The following is a 15113-nucleotide window of genomic DNA, read 5'->3' on the forward strand; positions in this document are numbered from 1 at the left end:
TGAACATTGAAAGAGCAGAAAACCTACAGAGTGATAGTGGTCTGTATGTCAGTGTGAAATGAGTAGCTGTGCCGGGCTCAGACACAAAACTGCGTACAAATCCAGAAGGATCATATTCCTCTGCTGCCATTATTATCCACTAAAAGCAAGTAATGCTCTCAGGTGAAAATTATTTGCAGATGAGACATGATTCACATTGCTAGTTTAGAAGTCTAAAGCTGTGCCTCTTGCCTCAGTCCTCTGAGCATCCCCATAGCCCAGAGCAATCCCTGTTTCCTGAACAAGTTAGTGGTTCCTTTGCAGGAGGACTGAATCACTCAGTGGCAGAAGTGGCTGGGACATGTACACCCTCCTCTCTGGGTCACAAGGTGTAACAAGGGATAGGTAGTGGTAACTAAAACAGAGTTCTTGTGTGGCGTGTGTATATATGCACACAGGCATATCTATGTAAAAATATATACAGACATATATATGAAGTATCATTCTGGTTTTCTGGCATTAGAAATTAGAGGATCAGAACTGTGACCAGACACTGTGTGTCACTTTAACACTAAATGCAAGCCATGATGCAATCTATATCCTGTCTAGTGTGACAGTGTGTCATAACAGAATTTCATCTATCAATCAGTATTATTCTGTTGGCATTAGGCCTTTTGCTCTGAATGGAGCAGGGGCAAATATTGCAAGGAATGACAGAAAAAGGCCAGGTTTTATGATGACTTGCAGAATGCTGGCAACTCTATTAGACATTAGGCAGTAAGAGACACAAATTCTTACTGTGATTGCATGACTGGTTGTGCTTACTGTAAAAAATATAGCACATGCTTTCCATCAAACCAGGTAACCTGAAACATTGCCATTACAAAAACATGTTCATAGGATAATATGCAGCAACTGTTTTCAGTAGAAGCCTATTGCTCTTCAGTGTGCTGGATGTTGAGTCCTTGATGCTGCCTCTCTGATGACAATAGAAATATCCTTTCACTCTTACTAGAGGGAATTGTGTTTGAGTTTAGGTGTTTCTGTATCTCTGGCAGAACTCTTTAGACTTCAGCAGGCTAAATAAACGAAAATTGGACTCCTGAGCTTAGAAAACCTTTTTTCCATGTGTTAGGGAAGTTATGCAATAGAATAGAACACCATCTTTATTTTCAAGTGCATACTGAAAGTCTGAGGTGATGTCCGTACTGATAAACATCAAGTTTGCTTGTGATGGAGGGGGGAGGGGAAGAAAAGGGAAGTGATATTAAAACCAGTGAGCTGCTGAGTCATACTGGTAGGACTGCAGTCTTCCAGCAATCATGTCACAGGGAGGTTATAAGCAAGTAAATTTCCACAAGGTCCCTACACACCTCCTGTGCTGTGCTGACTTTTCTGCTGTCCAGTCCAGGGCTTCAGTGGAGTCTGAAAATCAGCTCTGCAGAGCAGCATCAGTCAGATGGGGTTTAGGGTACTGTAAGGGTACACAGGATTTACAGTTAAGCCTTTGTATTTGCTTCGTCTTGGGAGGGCAGTGTGCAATAAGAGGTTATTTTGTTTTGGTTCTCTTTTACTTTAAAGGGTTTTAATTTAATGCTTCACCTTTTCCAGAAAAGGTCACATAATTTTTAAAGAAAATTATATTTAATTCGTATTTTTGTTTGGCATTTGAGATAGGATTAAAGTCTATTTTTGAAGAATGCTCTGGAGGTTGGCAAGATTCTAAATCCTAAATAGATTCTCATTCCCAAATATTGTGGTTTTATTTGCTAGGGATCTGTGCACCTACATTATTATTATTACTATTTCTGCTGTTGTTGTTATTATTATTATCATCACTGTTGATCTCAAATTTCTTTATGCCAGGGGGAGGAGTCTACACCATGTCTACGTATATATCTTGGGAAGATCAGGGCAGAAAGTAGTTATGGTGTCCTTGTGTGGGCAGGAGCAAATCTATAGCAGTTGCAGTAGTTCAAAATTAAACTTTTTAGAAACCAATCTTGGCTCAAAACCCCACTTAAAGTATAAAGCTGTGCCCTCATTTATCACCTTCCTCTAATGCTTTCAAAGTCTGTTGCAAACATTAATTAAATTAAACCACGCAGCCCTCTGTGTAGTAGTAGGTATACATTTAACAGATGGGTAGAGAAGTTAAATGATTTGGCTGATGTCGCACACAGCCTTCTGCTAACTGAATATATGACTCCATCAGAAACATTTGGCTCATGAAGCCACAGACTTGGGATTCTGTCAAGGTTTTTCAAGCCTCCACCACACTGGGAGTAGGTGCAGAGTGGGTGCTTGCATTGCTAGATCCATACAGCTCAGAAACCAACAATATTCCTTCTGGAAACAATCTGAAACACCTGGGGCTGGCAAACTCCCAGGTATCTCTGAACGTGTTCTCATTTTCACCTGGAAAGTTTAATGTGTTGGTAAGAGGAATTTGGTCATGTCAGGAGATTGCTGCAGAGAAGGCTGCACATGCACATTGAGCCCAATGGCTCCAGAAGATGATAGTGTTACCACCCATGTGCTTGCCATTTGCATAGTGCATTGCAGACAGTTCAGTGCATCTTGGCTGCACTGACAGCAACAGATATGCACATGCATAGATATGTGACCAGAACTGCTTAGAAAGAATAAGAGAGCTCTACATGTGTAATAAACACTTTTTGTTTGGAGATGCACCTTAAACAGTTATTTTCTCATCCACTGATGACAGTGAAGGTAGGAGCATGCAGGACTACCCCTACTCCCTTTAGGCTGCTGTAAAATTTCTTACCATACCATACCTGATTATACCTGATTCTTGCCATACTATATTATACCTGATCTTTGAATTGTGGGAGAATCCCAGTGATGATTTGCTCACATGAGGTCCAAGCTCATTTTCTACTTCCCTCATCTATGAGATGAAGGCCAGCTGAACCCAATGTTCTGCAGTTAAAAGACTGGACCTTTTTTCAAGAAGTCATGTTTTGACGCTGATGTGGAGGGACTGGCTAAAGCTAGCTCAGTGTGTGCCCTTGAGGCTTCTATTTCAAAGTGAAAGGGGACAATGAAAGACTTTGCTTGAGACAAAGTAAAATAAAGCTGCTCTTCAGAGTCTTGACTGCTCCCAGGCTGCTCTGCTGTGCATTTACAAAGAGTCTACTACTTTGTGAAATTAAAAACACAAATCATATCTGAAAACATCTCAACTTTAACCCAAATCCTGCTGTGGTATTAGAGGAGTGGAGAGCATATAACTGACTCAGGATAAGCTGTGTTCACTTCATCCAGATGTCTGGATTTCTAAAAGGCTTATGCTATAACCACTCCCATGGTCCATATGCACTGGGCACTGATTAATCTTTAGGGTATTTCACCAAATAAAAATGCAAGAGATCTGGATTAAACTGATCTGCAAGTCTAAGGAGCTGTTCCCCAGGCCTGAGCAATTGGGTTAATTGCTGAAAAATAATACCTGCCCCACAAAATGAAAGTAGGGGATGATGTTCCCCCCCATCAGGAAGACATGCTGGGAACCACTGTGTAATTCATCTGGTTTCATCTTGATGAGCCCAATGATGGCCACTTCTGTTTTTCCACCTGCTGCAGAAACCCAAATTTGAGGTTTCAGAATTAATAAACTAGTAAATAAACCAAAACCAGAGAACAAAGAGAAAAAAAAGCCACAAATTAATTTTCCACAGCCAGTTTTCAGCACTCTGAGGCAAATTTCTTCCTGATAACAATCTCAGTAGAAAGTGAACTTGCAAATACCCTTGTTTAACTATTCTTTTCCTAAGAGTCATTTTTTCCTAGTCAGAAAGGCAAATTCAGTGCTGATCTGCCCCATGACCAAACTATCTCAGCAGGATCTTGCCTGTGGCTTGTTTCATGGTTTATGGCAGCTCAGCCTGGTCACCAATAAATGTTATGAAAATTCACACCTTTTTCATGCTTGGTTAGAAGGTTCCTGACTGAAGTTCCTGGTTTAATTGAATTTCCTGTATGTTTACTGTTCTTTCTACCAAACAACAGACAAAACCTAATACAGCATGCTGATGGGAAGACCTTGCTTGCAAGTAGTTATCAGTTGTGGGCTATGTGCTAGTTACATTATTTTTTTAAGCTTGTGCACAAGACTACTGTCTTGGCTGGTGTTTTTAGAGGTTTCAGAGAATGATTTATTGAGGAAGGTGCTAATGGAAAGCCAAGGTACAATTCCTCGCTTTTTCCAGAGTTGTCTGCACCAACCTCCGCATAACCACAGGGCTGTTGCACTGTTCTGCATCTCAGTGGCAATGGCAAAGTTGATGACATACTAAAGCAGGACACTATTTGTAAAGCAGCTTTGGATTAATGGGTAGTTTCACCTCCTGCCTCTCAAGCCAGCCCAGATTTTTTAGAACGAGAAAGAATATGGATCTTTTCAGGGAATTGTTCTGGTGCTATCCCTGTCACTTGTCACTAGCTCTCATTCCTCTCTGAAATGTTAACAGGTACATTTGAATGAATGCTGGCACAAGCAGTGCCACCCAGTGTCAAGACGAGAAATAACTTGCTTATGTCCAAGCTTGTGAGTAAATGGGCAGTGACCACATCCCCAAAGCTGTTGGGGGACTTCCATGGTTTAAGCAGCTGTGTTGCCCAGCCTGCCCAGTACCCATCCACAGACATCAAATAGTGGAACTTTGTGTGCCCTGAGGTTTTGTCTTGCACCTACAACGTGCCTGAACTTAAACACCAGCAGAGCAAGCACCAGACTTGTACAAAGAATTAGGCGTTATGTAAATGCACATTTATAACCAGCAAGAACAAGACAGTCCACAATGATCTTAAGCCATGTAAAGTAAAACGATCTTATTGATAAAGCTTAAGCCTTGTAATGACTTGGGTAAGTTTAGGGGGTGTATGGAACAGTCATCTTCATGCAGATGCTGAAGTTTAGATGTTAAAAGACTTGAATGCGAAAAAGTGAGATAAATGACAAGGAAAAAGGCTGCATAGCAACAAACAAAGAAATGAAAGAAAATTCTTCCTAAAAATTAGTTTTGCTGAAGCTGGAAAGTGTTTTGCATGGAAAAAGGGATTGCATTAATATCTGTGTCCTCTTTATCAAATGATAAACCACCTTTGTTTGCTCTCTTTGCTCAGGATTATTAGTACATTCCACATACGTCTTGAGAAAGGATAAAAAGGACCAAATAGGGAATAGCTTTCTGCTTTAAGATCTTTTCTCTGGATGTTTGTCCTTCCTACATTCACTATGTCTTCTTTTTTGCTGTACCATCACTGCAGTGGAATAATAGTTGTAAAATGGGATGTTTCTAAACCATCCACAGCATTGGCACCGGGTGTACAAAAAGTTTTGCCTACTGATGGTGAGATGAGTCTGCAAGTGCTGCCATTCATATATAGTAGTACAAAGGCACGTAACTGAAGGGGTGGAGCATACTGATACATTGACATAACCCTAAATGTCAGCTTAGTGTGCAGTATACACCGAGACAAACAAGATCACAATCACCATGATTCACATTTAACTTCAGCTTTTCAGCAGGATTCCTTGACAAAGGTGATGTGACAATAGAGGAATTTACACTGCTCAGTATCTTATGGGGCATTCTATTAGGCTGAAACAGTCTAATATGACTTATTAATACTAATCTGAGAAGTGACTTTTCTTACCAGAAATAATGGAGTCATTCAAAACTTCCTCATCCTGATAAAAAACAGAGTCTTCCTTGAGCTCTGAGTTCATGATCATGTTTTCTTTGTTCTCATCCGACTCTTTCACCGAGTTCCGCTTATTTTCTGAATCACTGCTGTAACTCAGGGAGTTCTCCTTTTCTTTGTTGCGCTCAATGCTAGATGTTCTGGATGGACGGACATCAACTCTTTTTTTTGGAGAGCCTTTGCTTTCTTTTCCATGGAAGCTGTGGGTGGAAGGTGCACAGCCCAGTTTTATTGCCATGGCAGGAATTTTTCATTACATGAGAATGAGCAGAATGCCTTGTAAATTAAAAAGGCCAGGGCAGAGAATTCAACATGGGACAACATGAATGGCATTCTCAAGACTGTTTTGAGAATGGCTCCTGCAGATCTGCCTTCCTGTCTCTATCATAAAAATAAGGTATGGAAGGGTGCTAGCAAATTTCTTTGATATATAGCCACATGCTATACTGTACTGATTAAGAAAAACCACACAGCACATCATTCTAATGTAAAACATACATGGCATGAAATATTACTGACCTGTTAAGCTCATGACAAAGGTTTAATGGGGCCTGGAAATAATATTGTATGAATTTGTTCCCCATGGAAATAGCTGTTATGGAATTAAGAAATGTTACCAACTTAGCTCCAAAGCTGGAATGGAAAAGGTTATCTCTGGTCTCTAATATACAGGAGGGCTTCTAAGGAAAACCAGACAAAGGGCTCAACATACTCCCACACAAGCATTTGTATTAAAAATGGATACTGTATGTGCTCATATATAAGCCAAGAGACATATACTGAAATAGTAGCATTTGCCACATGAAAAATGCTCATATTTAGAGCAGAATATGCCTTACCTGCTCTAATTTGCTATCTTGTGGGGAGATTTTCTTTTGCAATAGGTCAAGGTTTATCACATTATTCTAGCTGTTTGAAAACCTACTTCCATGTCACAGTAACCTTCTTATAAAGGAAGAATGTGTTTTGGAGGTAACTACCAAATTAAGCACCTGGATCGGGGATGGATGTTCAAAGTAGTGACATCAGGAGGAAGGCAAACTCAAGCTGTAGGAGTAAATAAAATGCTAATAACAGGGTAGGAACATTTACCAAGAAAAATGGTTTAGTGGAATGGCTCTCCTCATGCACCCTTATAGCCAAGAGGCTGTAGGTACCTGTCCTGCCGGTGTTTGGTGGCCAGAGCCCTGTGGAGTTCTTCAATGACTCTGCTGGGAGGTAAAGGCAGGTGGACGGCAGCCAGGTGAGGGGAACCGGTTGGTGTTGTTACCTGTCCTCTGACATGGGGATCTGAACTTTTCTGGCCAGAGGGGTGGAAGAGGGCAGCTTGTCCTGAGATTTGGGAGGAACCAACAATGACATAATTCTTCAGGATGGTAGAAGGAGGAGATTTCATGGCAGGGTCATCTATTTCACTTCCTGCTGTCAAAACACAAGAGGGTAAGAGGTTGTGCAATGCTTCTTACTTTTTGACACACAGAGTTTGCACTGAAATTAATTTGGTCTGTTGAACAGATGAAATGGTCATGTTTGTTCCAGCTAGGAGGTAAGTGGTTAAGCTGAGTAACTCTCCCAGTTCAAAAGGCTCATACAATACAGATCCAAATCTTTCATCTAGCAAAACAGATGTCTCACCCATTTCCTGTCTTTCCCACTTTTATCAGATTCTCCCTTTCCCCAACTGACCACTGAATTTTTGAGTGCCAGCACTGTTCCTCCTAATCACCAATGGCTTGTGCTGCAGTAGGTTCCCAATCTAGCACTTTCGCTGCTGAACCCTGGCAAGAGTGTATAAAAATTTATGCACTGTGGTTCTCAGTCAGGACAAAATGTACCAGTGTCTATTATCTGCTTCTCTGATTGCTGCACATCTTGGACCACTGGCTTTCACATGCCAGCTGAGGAAATGCCAAAATCATTATCATACGAGGATAATATTTGCATAACAAAACTTGGCAAATGAAATCTGAAGGAAATATGTGGTATTGAGCACTAAGATGAAAAAGGAAAAGGGGGGGCATCTAATTTTTTTACCCCCATACTCATATTTTTTATGCAATCTGAGCATTTTATTGGAACTTAGACTTTGATATATACCTTTCTCTAGCACCCGAGTCCAAAACACAGGTGACATTTCCCTGGTTGTAAATTGGGTAGTTTCACACTCTTAAAATAAGTGAACATCTGGCCTGAAAAAGATGCTGATTAGTTTTCCTGTTGTGCAGTTCTTTTCCCCTTTCCCCTACATCTCCAGCCAAAGGCTTTGGCATACAGCGCTGTTTACACCAGTAGCTCAGTCTTGGTGTAAAAAGGCAGTGTTTGGGTGCTCCATACAAGAGTATTTCTTTTCTCTTGTTGCCACCTGGTGTTTAAAACAGGAATTTAAACTGACACGAACAGCTGTTGTGCAAACTTGATTTCACAGCTAATTTTTACTTTTTTCACTTACTTTTGAGATTCATAGCAGAGAAAAACTTCTGCTCAGGCCAGGACTATGCTGAAATACCCGTGTAAAATGCCTTGGTTCCTATTAGCAGGAAAAACTACTTACTAGAAAACTGATATACAAACGTACGTTTGAGTATTAACATCAGTTATTAAATATTTCCTCTCAGCCCCAGCATCCTGCATAATGGTTCCTAATACATGTCTTTTCCTAAGTTCACTGCTGGAAATCTGGTCCAGCTCCATGAGGGCAGTGCTGCAAACAGAGCAGGCCAAGGAGGCTGTGCGGCAGAATTACTGAGGACAGTAGCAAAAGCACAAGTAGGAAGAAGAGCTCCTGTAGCCATAGCCAAAATCAGACATTTGAGAATGACAACACTAAGACTGGTTTGTATTTCATATCTGTGGGGTGACCAAGTCAGCATCCTTCAAGGAGAGTTGCATCCACAATAAAATCTTCTCCCTTATGCTAAGCAAGGTCTAATTTTTTTTTTTAACTTTTTTTTCAAAAGGTGTTTTTGCACCTTTGTCTCCCTCCAACCTGAACCCAAATCAATGGCCAGAGCTTCATTCATCTCTCTGTGCATCCAGGAGGCACTGGACAAGCTAATCCAAAAGTCACTCTTTTTAAAACCTGAAGTGTCTGAAAGCACAAGCACATTTCTTCTACTCTTGGTGCCCAACATGTAGTGTTGGCAATGAGCCACCTTCCCACCCCAGAGTTTCTTCTGTGCTGACCAGGATGGCTGCTGTAGCCCAGAGACAGCCAACCTCTGCTGAGCAAATACGGGTTTCGGCACTCAAGGGGATTTTGATTATATGCTACTGTGGAGATGCACAGAGGACATTTATGGTCAGTCATTGCCCATTGAATCATGGCCTGAGGAGACGAAAAAGAAACCCAAAACAAACAAAAAAAAAAAACCCAAAAACAACCCACCATAAGTCAGTTTATGCTGCTGCACAGTTTTCTCAGAGCAAGAACCCTGGGTTCAGCTCAACCCTGACACAGTATGGGAGGAGACTTTATTTTATCTTTATATTGGCTTTTTCCTGGAACAGGTCAAAGGCTTCATTGCATCTTGAGCCCATATTGAGAATTTCCTTAGATCACACCTTATTTGTCCTGATGACAGCTGCTCAGTGAATAATCTTGCAAAGTGATGTCTTGGCACCTTGCCCTCTTCCCCCTCTCTGATTAATTGGTGCTTGGCTTATTTCTTACTCCTCTAACAGCATCTCTAACATTGTTAAGGGGGCAAAAACTAAACACAAAATTGCTTTTCAGCCTCAGCCTGTTCACATTGCAAGGTGGAAGGGACAGGCTAGAGCTTGCCCGATAGCACAGAATGTTGAAGTGATCTGAACAGCAGCTCCCAAGGAGCATTCTGATACGATTTTAAATCCAGCTCCCACTTAAGGTCCTACAACTTTTAAGCATGGAAAAAATATGGATATTTTCCATGAAGCAACAAATACTAGTAATTTTCCTCAAAAAATACCTAATCCCTGATATTTTCTATGAACCCTAGTGGTCAGATCACAATGACCTTCTGATATTTTATTTCCTGGTGACTTTGAAAACCCTGTTATTGTTTGTTTGTATTGTATTTGTATTGTTTGAAAAACCCAATTTATTGTGTCAGTACATGAGTGTGGATGCAAATGAGGGTTGAGATAATGGCTGTAATTTTAAAGTCTAAATACCCAAGAGGTCTGACATTTTGACGTAAGGACCTGATTATAATTGCAATAAGGCCCTTTTAACTGCTTTTACCATATGTAGGGGCCCTAAAATTGGAACAAACTAAAATCATACTCATTTTAACACCCTTTCTGCAGTGCCAGAGTGTTGGAAGATCCAACAACATTGGCAATACATTAGAAAATCAGGCCCAGAGGAATTGCTCTTGAAGCATTTCATGAAATCTGGCATGAAGGATTGCTTTGTGGGACCCACATGTGTCACTTAGGTGTGTTCTGGGTAACTAGATGAGATTTCATAGCTCGAGTTTAGACCTACCCTAAAGACCAAACCCTTCAGACAGAAACCTCTATGGAACCTATTGACTTGAACTTGATTTTGGCTGTTGTACTGTTATCCAGCAGGAGTCTAGGTAATGAAAACATTTAACTCTTCCTTGTGTTTTGTGGCATATCAATATGAGCATCTGATTCAGCAGATGTTTGCAGTTGACTTGATTTGTTTTACATGTGTTTAGTGCAATAGACTCACAACAAATAATCCCTCGAGAGATTCAGATGGATATGTGAAGTATATAGATCAGTGTGTTATTATCAGGCAACTGGACCACTTAGTTCATGGGAATTGTTAGTGTTCTGTTCACTTGATAGAAGTAGCCTGATTCACAGCAGCTTGTGGCAATAGGCTTCAAAAAGGGTGTGAGAAAAAAATGATACATTGTGCTGTGTAGGTGAACAACACAGAAAGGATGGGAAAGTCTTTATTGACCAGTAATGACTCACCTGTTCCACTTTTTGTGATTTTGGAGATTGCCTTCGGCAGTGGCGCTGGGAGCAGCGGAGGGCTAGGAAGCTGTGCTGGGTTTCTTTCCATCTGTTTCTGGGGGGAATCTGTGGATTCAGATACAAGTAAGGCTTGTGGACTGTCTTCAGATGCTGGCAGGCTGGCATCTTCTAATTCTTCTGTGGGTGCTGAAGGTTTCTTGGCTGGTAGGAAGATGAGTAAAATTAATGGAACATGAAGTTAATGATGATAGGCTGGGGGCCAATGCCAGGAGCACTCAGGAAAACAGAACACATGGCACACAGAAACACTTCTCTTCCATAGTGAAAACAATTACTGTGTGAAATAGCCAACTGGCTGAGGCAGGTGAATAATAAAATGGATGAGTATATTGAAGAAATGTTAATTTTGATGTTACTGAGAAAAATGCTGAGCTTCCTTTACTTCCCTAAAGCCTTTTTCCCTTTCGCTATTTTTCTTTGTTAATAATGAAGACAGCAAGGCAAAGCAAGTTTTGAGAACTGCAATGAATTTTCTTACAGCATGCAGCTGCAGTGGCACAGTTACTGAGTGAGTACTCTTCTATGCTATGAAAACACATCCAAAGGGCAAAGAGTATCAAATCAGGAATACTACACAAAAGCTGACTTTCCAGTTGTTTATAGAAACATAGATTCGTAGAATAGTTAGGGTTGGAAAGGACCTTAAGATCATATATTTCCAACCCCCCCTGCCATGGGCAGGGACACCTCACACTAAACCATGCCATGCAAGGCTTCGTCCAACCTGGCCTTGAACACTGCCAGGGATGGAGCATTCACAACCTCCCTGGGCAACCCATTCCAGTACCTCACCACCCTAACAGTAAAGAATTTCTTCCTTATATCCAATCAAAACCTCCACTGTTAAAGTTTTAACCTGTTACCCGTTGTCCTCTCACTACAGTCCCTAATGAAGAGTCCCTCCCCAGCATCCTTGTAGGCCCCCTTCAGATACTGGAAGGCTGCTGTGATGTCTCCACGCAGCCTTCTCTTCTCCAGGCTGAACAGCCTCAACTTTCTCAGCCTGTCTTCATATGGGAGGTGCTCCAGTCCCCTGATCATCCTCATGGCCCTCCTCTGGACTTGTTCCAACAGTTCTATGTCCTTTTTATGTTGAGGACACCAGAACTGCACACAATACTCCAAGTTGAGGTCTCACGAGAGCAGAGTAGAGGGGCAAGATCACCTCCTTTGACCTGCTGGTCAAGTTCCTTTTGATGCAGCCCAGAATACAGTTGGCTTTCTGAGCTGTGAGTGCACACTGCTGGCTCATGTTCATTTTCTCATTGACCAACACCCCCAAGTCCTTCTCCACAGGGCTGCTCTCAATCTCTTCTCTGCCCAACCTGTAGCTGTGCCTGGGATTGCTCTGACCCAGGTGTAGGAACTTGCACTTGTCATGGTTAAACTTCATGAGGTTGGCATCAGCCCACCTCACAAGTGTGTCAGGGTCCCTCTGGATGGCATTCCTTCCCTCCAGCGCATCAACCGAACCACACAGCTTGGTGTCATTGGCAAACTTGCTGAGGCCACACTCAATCCCACTGTCCATGTCACCGACAAAGATGTTGAACAAGACCGGTCCCAACACTGATCCTTGAGGGACACCACTCGTTACTGGTCTCCAGCTGGACATTGAGCCATTGACTACAACTCTTTGCATGTGGCCATCCAGCCAGTTCTTTATCCACCAAGTGGTCCACCTATCAAACTGATGTCTTTCCAATTTAGAGACAAGGATGTTGTGTGGGACAGTGTCGAACGCTTTGCACAAGTCCAGGTAGATGACATCAACTGCCCTATCCTTGTCCATCAGTTCCGTAGCCCCATCATAGAAAACCACCAAATAACACACATTTATTTTTACAGTTTAATTTTTGTCTTATTTAATACATGACTTCAGCTTGCATTCTAATCTCCTCTTACTGTATCTGACTCGAGAACAGTTGAGTCTTTCCTGAGGTTAAAGCTGAGAGCCAAGAAAAGCCATGAAAAAGATTTGCCATTGGATCTCAGCAGCTAGTGGGGAAAATAGAATTAGTGAAGTACTTAAGAAAAACTTCAGTCACCAAAGAGATAATGAAGCAGTGGCTCATCCTAAAAGATGGTAAAAGCACTTAGCTCTTAAAGTTAGTGCAGGCTGAGTCACTGAGTAGTTCATCAAATTGACCTGGCTGTGATGAGGGCACATGCGAGTAGACTCGGAAAGGCATGAAGCTGAAGCAGGACATAGGTAGGATTTCAGTGAAGCTCAGGATTAGCATCCTTGAATTCTGCTCAAATATCATCTGACTCTGTTAGTGCTTAAACTCACACAGTTCCTCACAATTTGACTTTCCCACTCTGTTACACATCCTGATCTCTGCCTGGTCATACCCACAGAGATTCTGGATGCTGACTCTGATCCAGGACCCCAGCCATGGCCAGGCTTTCCGCAAACTGCATTTCCAGTGACAACAGGCTCAGTAATAACCATGAGGGTTATTTTTCCTACCCTAGCAGGTGAAGCACCTATCCAAGTGGGAAGATCAGTGTTTAAGCCTCTTCTCAGCACAGAATCATAGAATACATTGTTTTGGAAGGAATCTTTAAAGGTCATTTAGTCAACCCCCTCTGCAATGAGGAGGGACATCTTCAACTAGGCCAGGTTTCTCAAAGCCCTATCCAGTCTGACCTTGAATGTTGCCAGGGATGGGCCATCTGCCACCTCTCTGGGCAACCTGTGCCACTGTTTCACCTTCATTATAAAAAAATTCTACCTTATAGACAGTCTAAATCTCCCCTCTTTTAGTTTAAAACCATTAACCCTTGCCCTATCACAACAGGCCATGCTAAAAAGGTCATCTCCATCTTTCTTATAAGCTCCTTTAAGTACTCTAAAGGTCTTCCATAAGCCTTCTCTTTTCCAGGCTGAACAAGCCCAGCTCTCTCAGGCTGTCTCCACAGCAGAGGTGCTTCAGTCCATGCAGCACTTTTGTGGCTCCTCTGGAATCAGTCCATCAGGTCCACAACTTTCCTGTGCTGAGGACTCTAGGGCTGGACACAGAACTCCAGGTAGGGTCTCACCAGTGCAGAGCATAACAGTGGTCCATACTGCTTGGGCTGGATAAATGGCAAATGCCAGTCCTCCTAGCATTCTGGATTATCCAGACAAAGCACCTTTCCTCCAAACCATTTTAGGGCATCTCCTAAAAGTTCACAGCAGTGAGCACCCACAACTGCCATGTCACAAAGTTTTTCTTGGCTCAGTTTTATGTCTTGTTTGGAATATAAACTCTATTAATGAACGTTCAGTATCCTCATGTTCAGAGTGCATGGGGAGGCACCAGAGCACTTAGGCAGTTGGAAACAATAGCATTGCAAGATAATAGCATTTAATTTGTTGACAAACAGATTAATGAGTGTGCCTAGAAGAGGAGGAATGAGTATTTAGCATTCAAAAAAGACATGAAAGTAGAATAAATATGCATCATTACCAGGAATTATTATGAAATTTGGCTTGACAGGAAAGTTGACATAAGTGTTATATGCCTGAATTATAGGAAGAAGTAATTTTCTTTTAAATATACTTCTAGCAAAATGCTTTGTTCCAGGCTGACAACACTCTGTATTTCGTGCCTATTGCATAGAAGAAAAAATATGGAATAGAGGAAGAGAAAAATAAAGTCACTAATAGGTTACATTACAGAAAGATCAAGAGCTTCAGTAGACATTAGTAGCTTGATAGGAAAATTAGTCAGATTTGAGTGCATTCCCCTGAGTGGAGCAATACTTTCTTCTGTCAGTAACTTCGCTGAAATCAGTGACATGAAGTGCTGTTCAGCATGGATGTGGAGGAGCATCTGTATTGGGACCTTTCCTACAGAGGTGGATCTGGAGCACACTCTGCCTCAGTCAAATAGGTCTTTCTGATTCTGAACTGTCTTGTTCTGAGAGTGTATCATAAAACCAAACTGGAGTTGTGCACTCTTGTCCGAGGAATGCCCATTTTACATTCCCTGCAAAGAATGGTTTCCTTCTGTTTTTTTTTTTCTGTGGTTTCTGGTAACAACAGCACGTTTGGCTCGATCTGGAGGCAGACCTAAGTCTTGAGTACACAAACCTATTAATAGATTTCATACTGCAGAGAGAATATTATCCTGCTGAACATATTCCAAGTGCTCGGCATAGACTCCTTGCTGGAGGAGCTAATTATTCATGGAGTGCACTTGTCAAAATGCCATCTCACTGCTAGGTAGAAACCCTCCCCTTGGGACTGCTCCCAAGCCCTTTGGCTAATTTAGGTGGGAAAAACCACCCTCTTTCTGCCTAGGCTCTTCTTTTGCTGTGTATTAACCAAACATGAACTCTACAAATATTTCCTTGTTTTCCTCCTCTTCCCCTCCCTGACCTTCATCCCACATCTTCAGGATGAAGTATGCCATATTGGG

General features: G+C 41.8%; 1 protein-coding gene across 2 annotated transcripts in view; it reads right to left on the reverse strand.

The window, feature by feature from the left end:
• PHACTR3 (phosphatase and actin regulator 3) overlaps positions 1-15113 on the reverse strand; it is a 109128-nt gene that overhangs the window by 28057 nt on the left and 65958 nt on the right. The window contains exons 5-7 of one of the 2 annotated variants that reach the window (XM_034066881.1): positions 10642-10845; positions 6867-7128; positions 5662-5909 (exon numbers count right to left, since the gene is read on the reverse strand). In XM_034066881.1, the coding sequence (XP_033922772.1) occupies positions 5662-5909; positions 6867-7128; positions 10642-10845 (714 nt within the window). Of the gene's footprint in view, positions 1-5661; positions 5910-6866; positions 7132-10641; positions 10846-15113 lie in introns of both variants that reach the window. The other variant, XM_034066880.1, reaches the window with a different exon arrangement.

The sequence above is a fragment of the Melopsittacus undulatus genome, chromosome 10 (assembly GCF_012275295.1).
Source record: "Melopsittacus undulatus isolate bMelUnd1 chromosome 10, bMelUnd1.mat.Z, whole genome shotgun sequence".
Classification (NCBI taxonomy): Eukaryota; Metazoa; Chordata; class Aves; order Psittaciformes; family Psittaculidae; genus Melopsittacus; species Melopsittacus undulatus.